Genomic DNA, 20114 nt, shown 5'->3' on the forward strand with positions numbered 1-20114 from the left:
AAAAAAATTGTTAAAATTTTTCTACCTTCTCGTGACGTGAAAATCCAAATAACATATAAACATTCAGTTTAGTAAGACCATCTTACCTCCTCTTCAATAGTCCTAACTTCCCCAGAACCAGTCACGCGAATATATCTAGGATATATATTATATGCACGGAAGCTATTGGTGGAGCCATTCAAAACTTTCTTAACTTCCCAAGGCTTTGGACAATCCACAGGATCAAGAGTTCTTTCGTATTTCACAACCTCTTTGTCCTTAGGCCTGTCCCTTGTAAGAACCCAAGAAAATTTAACTTCCATATCTTTCAGAGACAGAATGAATCTTCTCTGAACCACATCCGGAACCAGCCACAGAGTATTTGCATCAGGTTGACAGCAGATAAGTTGGATATCATTTTTATTGTATGCATAAAGATAGCCGTTGGGGTCAAGATTCAAATCATCATGGAGCTGATTAAATGGAATCATTTCACAAAGAGTAGTCTGATAGAGGGTTAACCTTCCTCCACTTTTTTCTTTGATATCAAGCTGAACCCTCACATCATTTACAGGATTTGCAATGTTAGTTGGATTACCACTGCTGTACATCTGCACCGAAGAACAGCTTCAATATTCTGAATTTACAAGATCACAACACGTACTTTCAAGAAACGATTAGAAGTTATAGAAAGGAAAATTTGAATAAGCTGGGATGCCTGACAATAATTTTCAGATCTCATAGACATGGTCACACTGCTAATAAATATCATCTTTTGAATATCGTTCTTACCCATTTGTCTTCCTTTCTTTATATCTATGTTAATGTAGATATATATAGTAACACAAAACAATACTTAATCATTTACATTTAGATTTCAGTCTCATACGAATACTAAGTCATGTAACTGACAAATTGGCACAGCAGAAAGGAACTGTAAGACTAAAACCAACACACAAGATTGAGTTTCCCCAAATGGATGAGCATGGGCATGTCATACATCTCAAGTTAGACTTCTAGAAAAAAGAAGTTAAAAACAGCTTGATTCCATTATCATATATAGGGGGGGACCTTTTAAAACAAAAGGTGATCCAACATCAGTTGAAGTCAAACTTATATATCTAGCCAACACTAGAAAGAGAAAAGTTTGCCTCCAGGTTATAATCGGCGTAGCTTGAGTGGCGCTGAAGGTGAAACAGAAAACCTGGAAAAGGAAGAAAGAGGAGTAAACAGAAAAATCCCATGGTGACAGAAAAAATTGCTGGAGAAGTCTTCAGAGGTACAGCCAGAAGAGGCGGTCCTGAGATGGACATTTGAAAGAGATGTAATGCCGCCAGAATGGTAGAGAGTAGAGATATAATGCTGACGAGGTGCAGATGGTAAAAGAGCAGCTCGGTGCACGAAGCAGTCCGCTTTCAGGTAGGGTCCATGGAAGGACCGCACGCCAAGGGTGTGGTATAGGCAACCTACCCTGATACAAGCACCAGTGACTGCCACAATAAGCGGAAGCTACACAAGTCTTTACCAAGATTTAGAGGCTCTGCTACCATGTGAAAAAAGAGAGTGAGAAAAGAAGAGAGAAAACTCTTATTGAAATGTTAATATACAAAAAGAGAAGTTTCCTGAAAATTAAGATTCCTAATAATTATGATAAAATCAGTTAGACTTATACCATACAATATTAGTAAAATCTCCTGATTTTCAAGACTTAAAAGAGAATCAAAAGTAAAGTAGTAAGGAACTTTCCAATGCAATGACAATCTCTTTGTTGCATCAGATGGACGTGAAACATATGCAGGAACTTCTCCAATGTCAGCTTGAAGGAGAAAAGAACTAAAAAAATGTGATGAAAATTCCATCCCTTTGAGTAAGACAAATTGTCAAATTCTACTAGTTGATCGGTGATATTGATGGGATTAGTAGATATAGATGATACTCTCAGACTGGCCAGGCATGTAAGCACTGATGCGGAATTGATTATTTCCATATTTTCTTATCGATTTCAGTGGTTCAACAACATGATTAGATAAAGACATCATAATGTGCTTTAAAATATGTTACCGTTTATCTCAACGAAAATTACTACTGTATACTTGATCTTTTTGTCTGAATGAAAATTTTAGGTTGCAAATTGAATAGCACATAGAGCTGAGGATCGGTTACAAACCACTTACCAGCATGGGAGCCCAGATTACACAGATCAATATAAAGAACAAGCATATTCCATTACAGAATTTGGTCATCTTAGTCTGCTTCTCCCCTGGTTTGTGTGTAGCTCTGTTCAGAACAGCATCACATTTGACAAGGTACAAGCTTGCATTTATGTCTTCCAACTAGAAAAAGTATCAAAACATCAGTCTCACGAAGAAAATTCTTACCTTCTCATTTTCTAAAAAGAAGACAGATATGCTCACCCTTCTAACTTAAGAACCAAACCAGGGAAAAGGGACTTCTTTTAAAAATAATTCCTCCTTGGTGCTATTGGACATTTTCACACCAAGTTAAGATAGATAGTTATGCAATTAGGCCTTGTTGTAAACCAGACTTGCAAATTCTCTCCAGCCTTTTTTAATATCCTTTTTTTTTGTGTGTGCGCTCGTTTTTGGGGGAATGGGGGATTTGGTGATTTAGAATCTCACCTTCAGCCAGTCATACATTGTCAATGAAGTTTTAGTGCAAGACCAGTCCAGTACACACCGTAATTCATACAGGAAAGGAAGAGCTCGATATAGCCGGTAACCTAGATAATTGATTTGAGAAACTTTGCTGGTGAGGAATTGGCGATACAATGTGCTCTTGTGAGGAACACCATAGCGGATTTGTATGGCTTGCAGTGCCAGAGATATTGCTTTTGTCAGATATATTGCACGGAGGGCTAATCCAGCAGCACTTTGCTGTGCATCTATATTCCAAGCATACTCTGTGACGACATATGTAAAAAGAACAAGATTTGAAATGTAATAGATCACTTTTCCTGTGGCAAATGAACAGAGGTATATGATGCGGTCAAGCACAATCAAGAAGAATATTGCCTGCAGAAGATCATAGAAGAAAATCAGAGGCGACATATTATCATACTGCAGGTATTATTATTTCAGCCGGTTATAGGAGCTTTCTACACAGTATCTTATGGAGAGAAGAATCACTTGGCATATTCCTTCAAAATTGCAATTCTGAAGACGTATGAATAAAATGTAAACATGCCAATATGCAAGAAAGATAGAGGACAGGTGATCTACATTCTTAGTTGGTCAGTACTGGAGATTTGACCAGTAGAGTCAAAACAAGGTTGTTCATGTCTGGTTTCCCCCACAATAGTGATCAATATCTTTGATAAAACATTCTGCAAAGCATGAAATAGACAAATGTAAAGCATGCTTACCATCAATATAAATACATAGTCCTTGGGAAACTGATCCTCAAGTTGGGAAACATCCAAGAACTCGCTTTTGTTTTTTTTAACAGATTGGTAGAAAATAGCAACCAAGAAGAACACACTCAGATCAGCACCAAAGATATAAGCATAAAGATCAACTTCCCTTCTACCCCCGCCTATGATGGAGAGTATAGGGTATGGAAATCCAACTTCTTCAACAGCACCTTTGGTTTGTGCTCCACGGATCTCGTTCGCTATGTCAGCAGCTGGAGTGAGTGATTTGAACTGTTCAGGTGGACATTCTGTCAATGGGCAGGCATAAACCACCTCAAAAACAGCCAATGCGATTTTTGGATTTTCACTACTCTTTTCGATGCTTTGAATTTGGACCCTACTAGAACAAGAACAACTGCTGGGGTTTTGATTTTTGCATCTATCATCATGCATAAGCCTTAGAATTTCATTTATTCCAGATTCAATCCTCTCTGGTTGGATTCCATCCTCTGGCCACATGTGAACATCCATGGACAACTGGACAAAGTATGGTGGAGATTCTGCCTCCTGCGTTAGTGATTTCCAATACCTACAACAGCCTCTGATCACCATCTTCACCATATTTTTGAATGGAAGGAAGAGCTTCCTCGCCTTCTCAATCCACCCAGATGCCACTAGGTCCTCCTTTGGGTCCAAAAGTCTACTTTTCCAAGTACTGTATCCTAGAGAAAACCATTCACCATCTTTTGCTGTTATAGTGCTCTGTATGAGGGTAAACAAGTACACCAGAAATAGTGGCAGTGAACTTATGACAAAAGATGATGTTATCCTTTTGGTAGGAAAACCCAGCTCTTGAAGAGTAGTGGACTGAATGCTAAAACCACAGTGCTGAATAATTATTTGATAAATATACTGGATCAAAATGTATATTTCTGTGTAGATTAGCATGATGACCCAGAAAATGTAACTTGGCCCAGTGTTCACACAAAGCGCATACAGAAAGAGACCTGCCAGGTACACCATAGAAAGCAAACTAAAGTTCCAAAGAAAGACGAGAAGAAAGCCACAATAGCACACAACATCATTATTTGAACGCATCTGGGACCAGATGTGATAGAAGATTCTCCCAATTTGCAAACTTGCTGCTTCAGACGTTCTACTCCTATCAGATTGCAAAGAAGAAGAGCGGTCCAGATGAGTGTACGGAGTATTCTCACCCTCTCTCTCATAAGATATTCCACCTCCAGCAGTTGAGGTCTCATTAGAATCAGAGTCATCTGGTGGAATGTTTAGAAAGCTCACAATATTGCTTACAGCCTGATTCCCAATGGATTGTACTTGAGAAACACCATCACCAAACAACTGTACCGCAGAAACTAACGGATTATCCTTAGATTGTCCTTTTCTTTTGTTGTTTTTGTCCAGGTTTAAAGCATTATCACCTGCATCTTCTTCAACTTCACTTATTTCACACAAAGAAGTTTCAATTGGGTGCTTCATAAGTTCTGCTGCCAATGGGCTTTCTTCCCTGGTACTGTTTGGAGATTCAGGGAAATCATGAGTAAAAAGAGAGTCTGAATTAACATTCATCTCCAGTTTATCTGGTTTTCTTTCCTCTAAATTCGGAGCTGAAAAATTCTTCCTCCTCCTTAAACCCTCACTAGGAGGAGAAGTGTCACCACGAGTGGCAGCAGAAATTGTATCTGTACTGTGAAGCTGTATTTGTAAGTTGAGCATCTCCGACTTCATCTTCTCCACTTGCAAATTTCGCTGGCGTTTCTTCTCCTCAGACTCACGAATGTACTGTAACTGTGCAGTTTTCCAGGCAGCTTTTTTCTCTTGCTCACGTACAACAGCACCAATTTGTTCCGCCTCAAGATAACGGAACACATATTCGAATTCTGGGGAAGAGAACATGTACGATTGCAGTGAGACAAGCACAAAAATTATGATCTCGACCAAAGCTGATCTTGAGGTAATGCGAAAGCCATAATCATATTTATAAAATCCAATCACTTCGTAAATGTAATCTACAGTTTCACATTTTCCCGCATTAAAATCACCAATAAATGGAGACTGATAGGCCAGAGAGAGAACTATGACAGTAAAATTGTATATGCGAAGATACTTGAATATCTCATTTTTCTTTTTCAAAATCGTAAGCCTCATCCGGAAGAAGATCAGAGCAAAGCCAAGATATCCAAGATGTAGAACATCATACTCAAGGGTACCCGTTATCAGTATCAAAGCAAGCACAAGGTCTAGAAGATGACAATAGCAGTAAAGCCTCAAGTAGTCAAGAAAGGTCCACATGCTTTTGGTTTCAAATGAAAGATCTCGCCACACGAAAGAATTCTTGCGCTGTGAGACCATCTGACGATATGTAAAGGACCCTGATAAACTGGAGGTGCGATCAGCACGGAGCTTGAAACATGCAAGCATGAAGACCACATAATAACTGATCAGAATTCGAGGGTCATCAACAGTAAACCCTGTCAGAAGGAAAAACCAAAAACAGCTCAGACAGTATACAACAAAAAAATTCCATCAAAATATTCACATTAGAAGTTACAGGTGTTAAATCTCGAGTCAGATAATCAAAACAATTCGCAAAAGAAGCTGCTCCAAAATTTAAGAGCAAAAAGAAAAGGCATCAATCCATTGTTCATTTAGCAATTTTTTGTTCTACAATAACAACATACCTAGTGTAATCCACAAGTGGAGAATAGAATGTAGTAGGTGGTAGGGTGTACGTAGACCTTAACCCTACCTCGTAGAGAAGAAGAGATTGTTTCCGATAGACCCTCTTAAATTTGTTCATCTCAATATTTTGTATAGGTGAAAATGTCTACTTCAAAAATAACATATTTGTGCTAACTTGTACCGAGAGGAGGGGAGAGGACTTGGATTTTCTGATTTTCTCCTAGTTAGTGAAATTCAAATCCAAAAAGGTATGGGTTCTGGAAACGAATAAGTTAATACTTTTGCATATATAAATGGATACCATAACAGGATAAAAAGGGACAGATAGAATTGCACTACTTTGAAGGCAGATGGAAAAGAAAAAGGAATGTTAATTTTCCTAGTTTTTTTGTTTTTGTTGCACGCGTGAGCTCCTATTTATATAGAAGATTATTGGATGTCTTTTGTAGAGGATCATACTATTTTAGTAGGCTCGCCACTTTTTGGTATACCGCTTGTATACAGGCTTTGTTCCCAACACTGATAAAATTTACCTTATTTTAAAAAAGAAACAGGAACATCGAAAATAGGGAAAATCCATGGAGGTGAAAAAAATCAGATGTGGGGTAACAAACCATAATGCTAATATTACTGAAGAGACTTACCAAGCCAACACTTTTTACAATAATCAAAGTACGCATCCGATCTGCTCCAGCAATCATGACAATGTACCGTCTGATTTGGTCGGTGCTGATTTAAAGGCATCAAGCTCTTCCACATGGCAAAATATTCAAGCAAAAGAATCAAAGTGAACAATAGTACAAAAATCGGCCAAACTTTACGAATGATTCGCCGTTCCAGAAGAACACAAGAAGCTAGTAAAGCAATGTAGAGCAAGGAGACGGCATTAAGTAAAGCAAAGCTGGTGAGAAGCAATGCGAGCATATTGATCTCAAGCCCAAAGAGGTTGAACATATTCTCCACCCAGAATTTCAAATAAATTTTCAAGGTAGTCTTCTGCATTTCAAGTCTTTCTTTTCTCAGTGATACAACAAGCTTCTTATTCCACTTATGACTCTCCTTTCTGCTTCCCCAGATAGAACCAAAAGAATATTTACTTCTACTTCTATACTCGGAGACTCCTCTGCTAGAGGACACACCATCAGATGATTGATAGAGACTCTGGTCGAAATACGGGCATGACTTGCTTGATGTTCGCATCCCTTGTGTAGAAAATTCATTGGAGTCTGCTACTGGCTTGTTTTCCCCATCAGGAACTAAAGGCATTACATCTTCTTCTGAGACGAACAATGGACAAGGTTCCTCAGATCTATTGTCATTCAAAAGAGAAGTTGGCATCTTTTCCAACCAATGGAAAACATTATACTGAAGTGTACATGCGGCAACAACAAGCACTTTAGCCCTCAAACCTGCTTCAAGACCCCAAAAGCTTGGTCTATACACCTCGAGGCCCAAGATAACAGATAAAGCATAATGCTTTTGTCCAGGAAACATCCCAGCCTGTTTACCCCACATCTGAAACAGATATTCTATCGCCACTATAAATCCAGTGTAAATCAAGAACAACTTGGATGGTATTCGGGAAGCTTTTGGCAGGGTTGAACAGAGGACAAGACCCAGAAGATAGAAAAGCCCAAATGCACTTATTGGAGATAATGATGCATAAAACAGAGCTATGAACAAAATTTTTTGACTGTGCCAAATGAGAAACCGTCTGATGAAACCGAATATCCCAAACTGTGATGGACCAGGATCTTCTGAATGGATGAATTTGCTTTGTCGCCTCTCATAGCTATACATTTGCATCACAATTACGATTGCAAGAGACTGCCATACATTTTCAAATAGTGATGCTCCATGGTGATAGCCAAGGTATACCTGAATATCAAGGCTTTTGGACATCCAGGCCTCGAAAGTGGGGAAAATGCTCAAACTATAGATGAGAACAAACACTGAAATTGCATAGAGCTTTAGTGGATACCATAGGCGCCTCTTCGTCTTCTCAACTAGTTGTCTTCCAATGATCCAGAACAGAAGAAGGAAGATGTACCCAAAAGACACGTAGTTGGGTGTCACCAGATACACCGTGATAAGGATGGTCACAAAAGCTATATAGGTTCCAAATGATCTATATACAGACAAAAATCTCTGCCCTATGGCACTGAGATATGAAGCTATCCTCTTTTCTGCAAGGAAATCAACACCATTAGGATAAGACGGTAAAATGGGACTAATTAAAACAACAGTTTTAATACATTAGAAGACGTATGAGGACAATATCCCAACATTAACAAAGAAAACTTGAGAAGTAACCATTAAGTTACAAAATATAGTCAGTCAATTCGTCTTCTAAAGACATCCACATACTGAATGTCAGTCTTGTAAGAAGGTTACACCTGAGAAAGTACATCTGGATCGAATATTAGTAACTACTACTACTACTAAGCCCCAGTCTCAAACAAATCGGGGTCGTTTATATGTAACCTCACAGACCATGTTACTCCTTTTAAACTCATTTTTTTTAGAATGGTAACAGTGAACCTTTTAAACTCATCTTGGTCCAATATTATTGAAAATAAGAATAATAAAAATAGAGGATGAAAAATAAAAGTATGAACATGACTAAAACACAATCTGAACTAATAATTATCGTCTGTATAGATCTTTTTCTTATTTTGTGCCCTATCTTTTGCTAAGTCGCAGGATCCAAGAGATTGTAGGTCCTCGAGACGACTTTCTTCCAAAGTATTTTAGGTCAACCTAGTGCATCTTCACTTACCATGGTTTACATCTACGGACCAGTGCATTTAGCAGACATGACCAAACCATCTCAAGCAACCTTCTTTCATTTTATCCTCGATATATTCTACTTGAACTTCGCATGAATATGGTCATTTCTAATCTTGTCTAGTATTATAAGATCGCACATCCATCTTAGTGCACATATCTGCGACACTTATCTTGTGGATATGTTAGGATTTATCAGCAGCCCAACATTCACTCTCATATGACACTGTTTGGTCATATACATGTTTTATAAAACTTACCTTTCACTTAGATAGACATCCTTCAATCCATCCGATTATGATTTTATGTGTAACATTTTCATCTATCATTTCATTCTCTTAGAAGAACAAGTCTAGATATGTGAATTGTTTGCATTTAGGCACGGCAATGCCATCTAATCTCACTTCTGACTAAACTTGCAATGCATATATCCAGTCTTACTTATTATCCTAGAACTCATACTTCCTAGAGTGTTTCTCCATAGTTCAAGCTTGTGGTCAACAATTAGCACAATAGCGTCAACAAATAGCATACATCATGACACCTCATCTTGCATTATGTTGGTTTGCTCGTCCATAACAATGTAAAGATTACGAGCTCAATGTCAATCTTTGGTGTAAACCAACATTTATGGAGAACTCCTTTGAATCTCCTATTATTATTCTAACGCTATTGCTGATTCTTTCATACATTTCCTTAATGACACTCATATATGTAATATGAATATTTCTATTCCAACACCACCGAAGGATTTTTCATCAGTCTATCATATGTTTTCTCTAGGTCAATAAACACCATGTGTAGATCTTTTTTCCTTTCGTATAAACTTCCATGAAACTCCTTTGCAAAAAATATAGCCTATATTGAAGATCTACCAGCATAAATCTAAATGGCTTATCTGTCGCACTTGTAGTATCCCTAAGTCTACACTTTAACACTCTTTCTTAGAGCTTCATCGTAAAACTCATAAGTTCTCCATAATAGATAGCACAACTTTGGATGTCTCCTTTGTTTTTATAAATTGGAATCAGGGTACTCTTTCTCCACTTGTCAGGTATCCTACCACTTCTCAGTATAACGTTAAAAAAATTTGGTAAGTAGTCCTACTCCAATCTCTCCAAGACACTTCCAAACCTCTACTGTATACCATCTAGACTGCATGTTTTCTAACCCTCATACTCTTCATGGCATCATATACCTCTGCCAGCCTAACCTATGAGTGTAGCTTAACTCTCTATCATACACATGTTTGGAGATCTAGAATGCCATTATGACTAGAATAATTGATCAAACTTACCTCTACCTCTCTCCTTGATCTCATTATTGCATGTCAATACTTATTGCGATTGTCTTTAAGACACTTTACCTGGTTTAAGTCCTTACTTCTCTAGAGTTTAACAGCCTTAAGATTTTCAGTGTTCATTTCTTGCAAGATCTAGCTCCATAGTCCAATGAGCTAGTTTGTACATATTTGTCAATTTGATAACTAAAAGTTTTAGTTTAAAAGAGAAGTCCTCACTTCTCTCTCTGTTGTGCTATTTAAATATTCTTTTTCCCCTTCTTTTGTCCCTAGTTTTTGCTACAAACCATCTATGACTTCTCCTCAAGCTTTATTGACAACTTTCTTAGCTTCCCACTTAGCACTATTGTACTCTTCAAAGAATTCTTCATCCTCTACTTTTGGTAACTACCTATGACACTTCCTTTTAGCTCTAATTACTCTATGCATCTCCTCATTCCACCCATAGGGATTATTGTGGTCATGGTCCTACACCTTTAGACATACCTCATATTTCGCTTGCTACTCTTTTAATCCAACCTAACATTCCTTCCACAAAATAATTGCATCCCCCTCTAGGTCTCATACTCCTTCCCCCCGAAGTTTTTCTTGAAATGCTAGTTGGTTAGCATCCTTTAATGCCCAAAAGTTTCCTCATTTTTTGCTCTACCCTTACGCTTTACATCAACAACTTATGTCGTACAGTAAAGGCTTCTCCTGGTAATTTCTGTCCTTACATAAGGTTGTACACCATCCTCTAATAAGGTTGGAGTTTGTTTCACTATGGTTACCCCTCTTAAATGTTATTAGGTGACAATCACTCTTTCTAAAATATGTTTTAGCTACTACTATATTACAAGATAAAGTGAATATACAGTTACTGATGACTTTAATTTCTTCTTTTCCCATTAGAAACATACAACAATCACGAATTAGCCGAGAGAAAATCCATACCATGTGAATGATCAGAATTGTGGTCTCTATTGGTGGAAGAGGCATAAACTGACAACAGGACTGATTTGTTTAACCCAGCTTTCAAAATGCTAAATCCCACAGGAGGACAAGGTGTATGCTGCACAATGGCTGAAAACGAGAATAACGTATCAAAGCCATGGTTATGAACTGCACAGAAGCATGCAAGCACTGCTATCTCGAGGAAATCGTAATAGCTATCGCTTTGGAGTAGACCTGCAGGAGTTTGGAAGGATGCATCAAACAATGAAGAAAAAACAAATGCGGTAGAGAGAAAATGTGGGAGAGCAGAGAGAAATGAGCTAATTATTCATCCTGTAGATGAAATCAAGATGACAAATCAAAAGAAAACATACCTAACTGAGACAGGACCGCCATACTCCATGAGCTTTTATGCTCCAATGTTTGAGAGATTAGATTAAGGTGAAGAATATACAGGACAGCAAAATGAGCCTCGCATAGAAGGATTAGAGACTGGCGCATCTTTTCATTGATGTCATGGCTCAGAAGATAAACAAAAAAGAATATCACTGAAACAATAAAACAATCAGTTAACATCATGCACCAGATCATGCTCTACCTTAGCATCTTCTTCAAACTACATCTTTTTGAATCCATTACACCAACAATCAATACTACTTACTATATACAGCATGGATGAATCCAGGTTTTGTTGCAATAATGAATATCAGAACTAGCATAATAGCCCGAGAACATTTTCGTAATCCCCAGGCAACTGTTGCCACAATCAATACTTCGGTCTCTTCTTTCACTGCAATTGCAGAAGATAAAACACAGTGATGCAATTGAAGTGCTAGGGAAAAACTGAAAAACCTAAGTGGAAGCCACAAAAATTAAGAGACATAGAACAGAAATTATCTTATAAATCATCTTGAACCCACTTTATGAATCAAAAGAATTCCCAATCACAAATAAATTAAGGGAAGGCAAGCAAATTATGAAGACTTTACATGCTGCAATGATAGGCTCCAAACAATTCTGCATCTTTTAAATGAAGAGATCAGTATTCCGGGAATTGGAACATTGACAGAAAGGGTAAAGAGTAGGAATAAAAATAATTTAGGTGCTTCTCTACTATAGTAGTTGGCCTAACCCAACTGAATGACATTACAGAAGGTTTCAAACGTCAAATTAAGTGTGTAGCTAACCAATAAATAACCGAAATAGCCAGATACATGGCCCACTCAAATACTCAATTGATACGACTCTTCCAGCTGATTAATGTACAGAAAACAATGAAGCTCATTTGCGTTCAATGTTCACTGAAGTAACAGAAGCAAACAAGTGACCATGATTCACCTATTCAGACAGTGGATCGACAAAATTCTTACTCCAGCAATGATAGTAGTACACTTCGTTGTAGCAACAGAAAAGTTTGCTTGTAGCCAACAAAAGACACTATAGCCCTGCATGGTCGGTGTGTTACATCCAATTTTGGACACACAGAACTAGTGAGATAACAATGAAGTTTGATTTATGACCCATTAATCCTATAGCACCCAAAACCAGTTAAAACTCTACTTTAGCAATTCTGCCAACATTTGCAAGTATGACGATTGAAGACTACATATACACCCGCACTTATCCATATGCATATCAATATTTTTAGAACTGCCATACTCCTAGCCCGTGTTTTAAAATGTGAGGGCGTGACACGAGACGTTTTATGCAGTACGGGGCGAGACGTAAGGCTCGAGACATGGGGTGTAATTCTTATGGATCTACAGGACGTAGTCTCATGTATATTCAATTTTATAATTTTTTTGCTAAGAAAATAAGCAAAAGTCAAACGTTCAATTATTTTACAAATAAATTTTAATAAATAACCTATAATATTATAGAAAAAAATACAGAAAAGGGCCAAAAATACCCTTGAACTATTCAAAAAGGTTTAAATATACCCCTCATCCACCTTTTGGGCTGAAAATACCCCTCAGTCCACCTATTTGGTTCACTTTTACCCTTTAACACTAACAGACTTTTCTTAAATTAATTTTATTATTATTATTATTATTACATGGCAGATTTCTATTTGCTGAAATTAAAACTCCATCTTTACCTCTTCATTTAACCCGCTACATGACCCAATTGCCCATGGTATCCCACCCCAAACCCGATCGGTATCCCTTTCTCCGGCTTTCTAGAAATCTCTCAGTTCGACTCTTTTCCTAAATCAAATTGGATGCTCTATTTTTCAGTTCTAAGTGCATTTTCTTAGTTAAAAACTTCACAAACATATTTTTGGTTGGAGAGTCCAAGGCCCAAAATCTTCAAATAAGATCCTATTCTTCTTCTTCTTTATCATCTACTGTATTGAAACAGAACTATGCATCAAAGCAAGAAAATGATGATTTTTTTTTCTTGTTGGAGAATTTAAGATTTTCAGATCAAAATATTTTTATTTTTTATCGTGTAAATGTAAAATATGAGCTGGAGTAAAAAAAAAAAAAAGGAATTTTGTGGATGTGATGATAAATATGAGGATGAGAAAAAGAAAAGTGTAATACTTGAGAATGTGATGGACGGATGGAATTAGGGGAAACTACTGCAACAACAAATTTATAGAGAATGAATAATTAGAGAAATTTAAAGAGTTCAAATTTGGTGGTGTAGAAGCAGAGCTCAATGAATTGAACAAGAGAGCTGCTGATTTCATCGGGAGGATGAACAATCAAATTAGAGTTGAAGCTGCCCGATGACCCACCTTCACCCCATTATTTAACCCGTCACATGACCCAGATTTCTATCCAAATTATCCGTAATATCTAGAAGTCTATATACATGCGGGTGGGGTTTTAATTTCAACAAGTAAAAATCTGCCATGTAATAAGAATAATAATAAAATTAATTTAAGAAAAGTCCGTTAGTGTTAAAGGGTAAAAGTGAACCAAATAGGTGGACTGAGGGGTATTTTCAGCCCAAAAGGTGGATGAGGGGTATATTTAAACCTTTTTGAATAGTTCAAGGGTATTTTTGACCCTTTTCCCAAAAAAATATTATGATTTTTATTTGAGAAAGGTATTAATAAGCAATAATGAAGAAAAAAAGTATTACAATTACTATTTGAGAAATATCATTACACCAATAATAAAAAAATATAATTGAAAGCAAAAAAGGTTCAAAAACCAAAAAAATATATAATAATAACGCCCAGGGCTTACGTTATTATGCTTGGAGCTTACGCCCCAAATTCTAGGACTTACGTCTTATGAATCTACGTCTTCAATTTGCGCCCCAGAGCGTTTTTGGTACGCCCCGCCCCGAGACTCGTCCCAAAAAGTGTTTTTGAAAACACTGCTCCTAGCAGTACAAAAGTTCATGCCACTTTTTTCTAAGGTGTATAAGCAAGTTATTTCAACATCACAAAACTAGGGCCATAAACAACGGGTGAGTCAACCCAGCAAGAGGCTGAACCGTTATCCACAATTTGGAACTGTCACGTTCTCTCTTTTCAATCAATACAGCATATATATGAATATCAAGGATATATTTTATCTGAACAGTCAATAGTTCAATTTTTTGTATTAAGGAAACCCAGCTATTCTGCAACTCATATACACAACAATGACAAGTTACTGTAAAAATACTAAGGTAGCTTTAGCTAACTCAACCAGTTTAGAGCAGAGTATTGATGCATGACTGAGTAACTATGAACGCATTTTTGTAATATCTGATTGAGATTAAAGTAGCCATTGGTACCTTCCTCACTGAAGCTGTCATTCGATGATTGGTTCTCTTCATCTGACAAGCACAGAAAAACAGAGTTATTTACGAGATTGCCAACTGCAACAAGGATTCCGAGGAAAAACTGTGCAAGCAAGAAGAAGCCAGGAATAGGATAACGCCACAATCCAACCATCTCCCAGATCTCCATGTCCTAAAAATTCACAATCCAATGACTTTGTTAACTTGCAAGAATTAACTGATACGACATGACCAGAATCTAACAGAAAAGTAGAAGGATACCTTCCCAAGCTTCCAGTTGAGGAAAACAAAGGCCACATTGAATATATATGTGCTGACTGCCCACAAAAGAATGAAGACTAGAAGCAACCCATTCAGTCGATGAAGACGAAACAAGGACGGAAAAGCATACAAAATGTAGCCAACATATGCTAGCAGTCCAAACGCACATACACTTGCAAAATGGAAGCTCCAAAAAGAAAGGGCAAACAAGGAGACCTGTCACATCATATCAAAAGTTTTATCATACAAACAAGTATGGTAAATAATACTTGTCATGGGGATTCAATACAATGGCTATATTTGATACATAATGAGAAGATTACATGATGCATATCAAAATTTGAAAAAGTGAAAAGTATGTCATACCAAAGAAAGGGTTAGAAAATGATCATTTCCTTCCTATACAACTAAGGTTTTCAATACGGACAATACATCTTGTATCACTAATACTTCTCGTACCACTGATGGGCAGTGGCGGAAGTAGGATTTTCACCAAGGGGGTTCAAAATATACAAAGATAAAAACGCGAAAATTGAAGGATGATAAACAGAGAAGCAACCTAATGCTCTACTTTATTTAAACTTCTTTTGGTTTTTCTCAATTCCAAATTAGTACCCCTTCAATCATATATTATCTTTGAAGATCATCCCGGTTCTTAAAAAAGGTGCAAGGATTGAATTATCAATATTATTATTCTGTACTCAACACGTCAGTATGTTAATTGACAAAAGTATAATTGAAAGGTGTGGAGAATGTCAAAGGCCCAAAGTAATACATCAAAGTTGTGGGAACGCCAAAGCTTAAAAAAAAAAAAAAAGGGGGGGGGTGGACACTGCAATAAGCAAGAACTGAACCAACAACCTTTGGTAAAATTTAAACCCTTTTGACCACTGAGCCAAGTTTCTCGGTTGTGGTAAAAGGAGGTTCATTATGGAAGACATACATAAAAATCAAATTTGACTTTGCATATACAGTGTAATTTTTTAATGAAGGGAGTTCAAACCCTCTTCCGCCCCCTAGATCCCCTTCTGCTTATGGAATATGAGGATATAACTTTCAATTGGAATGTTTTCATTACATTTTCAAGAAAAACTAAATCAATTTTGAATGGATAATGTGGCATTACAAATGAAACTAGGTATTAATATAGCATTTAAATTTTGCAACTGAAATCACAATTAAGTCACAGCATGATATGTTACTGAAATCATTGACGCAACTTTGATAGCAAGTGAATGTGTTGACTCAAGAATTAAAGGGGAAGATCCTGGCATTATGTGTAAATTGGACATAGAGAAGGCATATGATCATGTACACAGGGAATTCCTGCTCAAAATTCTAGAGCAGATGGGTTTTGGGGAAAAATGGTTGTTGTGGATTGGCTTATGTGTATAAAAACCGTTAGGTTCTCCATTCTGGTCAATGGAGAACCTGCAGGTTTTTTTCCATCAGAAAGAGGACTCGGCAGGGAGATCCACTCTCTCCTTTCCTGTTCATCTTAGCCACGGAGGGTTTTAACAGCATGATAAGAGTGGCTATTCAAAATCATTGGATAAGAGGATTCGCGATAGGCAATCTTTCAGGGGAGGAGATGCAGATATGTCATCTACTATATGCAGATGACATAATCATATTCTGTGAAGCAAAGGCAAGTCAGATTTCATTCATAAGGATGACCTTGGTGATATTCGAGGCAGTTTCTGGGCTATCAATAAATTGGAGGAAGAGCTGCATATTTCCCTTTAAGGAGGTTCCTCAAATACAAAGTTTGGCAACTATTTTGGGGTGCAGGGTAGAGCAGCTTCCAACGACCTATTTAGGCATGCCACTGGGACACAATCACAAGGAGTTAGAAATATGGGATGGCATCATTGAGAAGATTGAAAAGAAATTGGCTAACTGGAAAGCCCAATACATCTCATTAGGAGGGAGAGTTACTTTGATAAATTTTGTTTTGGACTCACTGCCTACTTATGTAATGTCACTGTTCCCCATCCCTGCTAAGGTGGAGGAAAGGCTTGACAAGCTAAGAAGAGATTTTTTGTGGCTAGGAAACAAAGAAGGAAAGGGCCCACATTTATTTAAATGGCAGGTTGTACAACTTCACAAGCAGTCAGGTGGAGGTGGACTTGGAATCAGAAATCTGAGAATTCAAAATGCATGTCTTCTCTCAAAGTGGCTATGGAGGTTTACCAGGGAAACACATGCTTTGTGGAGAGAGGTGATAGTAAACAAATACGATATGGATGGGAAATGGTGCTCCAACTTAGTGAACGACACCTATGGAGTTTCAGTATGGAGAACCATCAGGAATTTGTGGCCCAATCTAATCAGAAATATAGACTATAAAGTGGGATCTGGAACCAAGACTTCATTCTGGAAGGAGAATTGGATTGGAAATGAGTCACTGATGGTCTTGTTTCCAGACCTTCTCCTCCTGAGTATAAATCCGGAAGAGACAGTGGCTGATGTTTGGTCCCAACAGGGATGGAATATTGTGTTTAGAAGATTCCTTAATGATTGGGAGATTAGGAGAGTCGCTGCTTATTACAAATATTGGATGGGTTTACGGGGACAACAATGGAGGAAGACTCTATCAGATGGAGACATAGCAGCTATGGGGTGCTATCAGTTAACAGATTATATATCAAGGAAGTGAAAGAGTTGCAAGATCATAAGATTGGTCTCTGGAACCAGATATGGAAAACCAAGGTGAAGTGTTTCTCCTGGCTGGTGGCAAGGAAACGTTGCTCCACTCAGGAAAGATTAAAGAACAGAGGCTTTCACATTGCTTCTTAGTGCTCTCTATGTAATGAAGCTGAGGAAACTAATAGACACTTATTCCTACATTGCAGAGTGACAACATTATTATGGAACTTATTTTTGGGCCTAACACAAACAGAATGGACCATGCCAGAACACACAGCAGATTTACTCAGTTGATGGATCAGAAGGGGGGGGGAGTGAAACTCAGAAAAAATGGTGGAGTATGATTCCATCGTGCATATGGTGGTCCATATGAAAGGAGAGAAACAATAGGTGTTTCGAAAACAAGGCAAATACTTATGAGAAGGTTAAATGGTTGTGTATGACAACCTTTTATTTTTGGTGTAAAGAAGAAAGAATAGATCAGAATGCACAAATTATAGATTTTATAGGAAATATGTAATCTAGTAGTTGTTTTGTCGTAGATTGAAATGATGTAAATCATTTTTTGGAGGTCTCCAGCATGTTCTTAATGCTGATGAATACAACCTTACCCTTATCAAAAAAAAAAAAATATATATATATATATATCAAAGAGAATGAGTACTACTAATTTGGATCTAGTGGCGCCTAGCACTTCAGAATGATTCCAAGGGTTAATTTTCTGAAGGAAAAGATTGTTTAAAACCTGAATTTGTTGAAAGACGAACTTCACTACAGGTGGCATTGGTTTGTTTGTCCGGGTTTATTCTTGATAAGGTAAAATAAGACGGGGAGTTTATTTGGAACTCGGAACATGTTTTGACGTCTTGCAAAGTAATTTACAAAAAACGTGTTTGTTTTTTCAATTGTTTATACAACAAGTTTTTTTTAGAAGAAACTAGCTTTTTGATGTGTTAGATGGTATGTCATCTACTTATAGTCTAAAGCATTCTAACCTCATCAGTTGTCTTTGAGGTTGTGTCGAAGCAAGACCCATCTCTACTCTTGGCTACATAATGTTGGGGCCCCATGTTATGTTGTCAACGCTCAAGTGTCCCACATACGTTGAAGAAATGACATGTTATCTCCTTATTGATCTAGGAAAATCCTCACCTCATGAGCAAACTTTTGGAGTTGCATTAGGCTCAAACTCAATTCTAGCATGAAGAGGTAATTTGAGGGTCTTTTTCAAAGAAATTCTTCATTCACTCACAAATCTTCCAAAAACTCAATTTAAGACATCCATGGGGAACTTTCCTCTATGAATGTGTTTATGGAAGAAAGAGAAATCATTATGCAGCTTTGGTAACTTCAGAGGAAACATAGAGTAGCTAAGGATCTTGCGCAAACAAAATGTTGGAAAAGCCTATGACCATTTGAACTAAAACAAGTTGGACATTGTAATGCTGAAGATGGGATTCGGGGATGAGTGGATAAAGTTCTTCATGCCAATGGTCCAACCACACTGCATCCAATGCAAGTTCTGGAATAATTAAGTCTGACCTTCCCCTGCTATTTAGAGTTATTATGCTTATCAATTTCCCGTATTCATTATGTTTCTTGTACAAAAATGCTCTGCAACTCGTTCTGAAAATTTCCACCTCCTAATCTCCTTCTTTTGTTCCTTTGACGCCTCTTTCAGATAGAAGCAGATCCATTCCGTAGATTTTTTGCTCATAACTGATCTTCGCATCATCTTCCAACTCTTTTCAACCCATTCGTACCATTCAGACTTGCTCGTGGATCATCTGGTTATATCGAATGATTTGAAGCCTGATTTGAAGTAAATTCTGTTCTCCTCCATCCTAAGAGCTAAATTGTATGCAATAATCACAGTGGGTGATTATTGTTGGCTTTAAAAAAGGAGGCTTAGATTCCGGTAGGAGTTACCGGAAAAATGAGCTTCTGCAGTCCTAGAAAGTAGGAGAGAGAAAGGACGTTGATAATCGTTCCTGGGAGCTTTTTTGGTGAAAATCCTGATGCTGACAATAACAATATAATACATCCAGCATTTACAAAAAGGCAGCATTCTTTGGGACATAGGGGCTAGGAGGAACGTTCAAAACTTGAATGTAGTTGAATTCAAAGGCGTGATTAAAATGCTTTACAAGCAAAGTACATCACATGCTTGTTAGGATTCATGAAGATGGGGCTGGAAGAGATGCATTGTTTTCAGAGAAGTCATATAATTATAAGCACTTGGTCAGGGAAGAAATCGGGTTTTCCGCATTCATCTAATCAGTTTGGATTTCCAGGGAACCACTTTCATGTTATCTGGCCTGAAAATCACCAGAATATCATTTCGTGTCGCAATCTATATGGAGCATATAAGTTGCAACTACTTGGAGG

At 37.5% G+C, this 20114-nt stretch overlaps 1 protein-coding gene across 1 annotated transcript in view; it reads right to left on the reverse strand.

Annotated features, from left to right (window-relative positions):
* LOC125871041 (piezo-type mechanosensitive ion channel homolog) overlaps nt 1–20114 on the reverse strand; it is a 320324-nt gene that overhangs the window by 272631 nt on the left and 27579 nt on the right. Inside the window, exons 9-18 of the mRNA XM_049551625.1 lie at nt 15078–15293; nt 14811–14988; nt 11734–11862; nt 11447–11620; nt 11073–11306; nt 6697–8238; nt 3362–5841; nt 2619–3011; nt 2154–2312; nt 87–590 (exon numbers count right to left, since the gene is read on the reverse strand). Of these exons, the coding sequence (XP_049407582.1) occupies nt 87–590; nt 2154–2312; nt 2619–3011; nt 3362–5841; nt 6697–8238; nt 11073–11306; nt 11447–11620; nt 11734–11862; nt 14811–14988; nt 15078–15293 (6009 nt within the window). The remainder of the gene's footprint in view (nt 1–86; nt 591–2153; nt 2313–2618; nt 3012–3361; nt 5842–6696; nt 8239–11072; nt 11307–11446; nt 11621–11733; nt 11863–14810; nt 14989–15077; nt 15294–20114) is intronic.

This window comes from Solanum stenotomum, chromosome 7 (assembly GCF_019186545.1).
Source record: "Solanum stenotomum isolate F172 chromosome 7, ASM1918654v1, whole genome shotgun sequence".
NCBI lineage: Eukaryota > Viridiplantae > Streptophyta > Magnoliopsida > Solanales > Solanaceae > Solanum > Solanum stenotomum.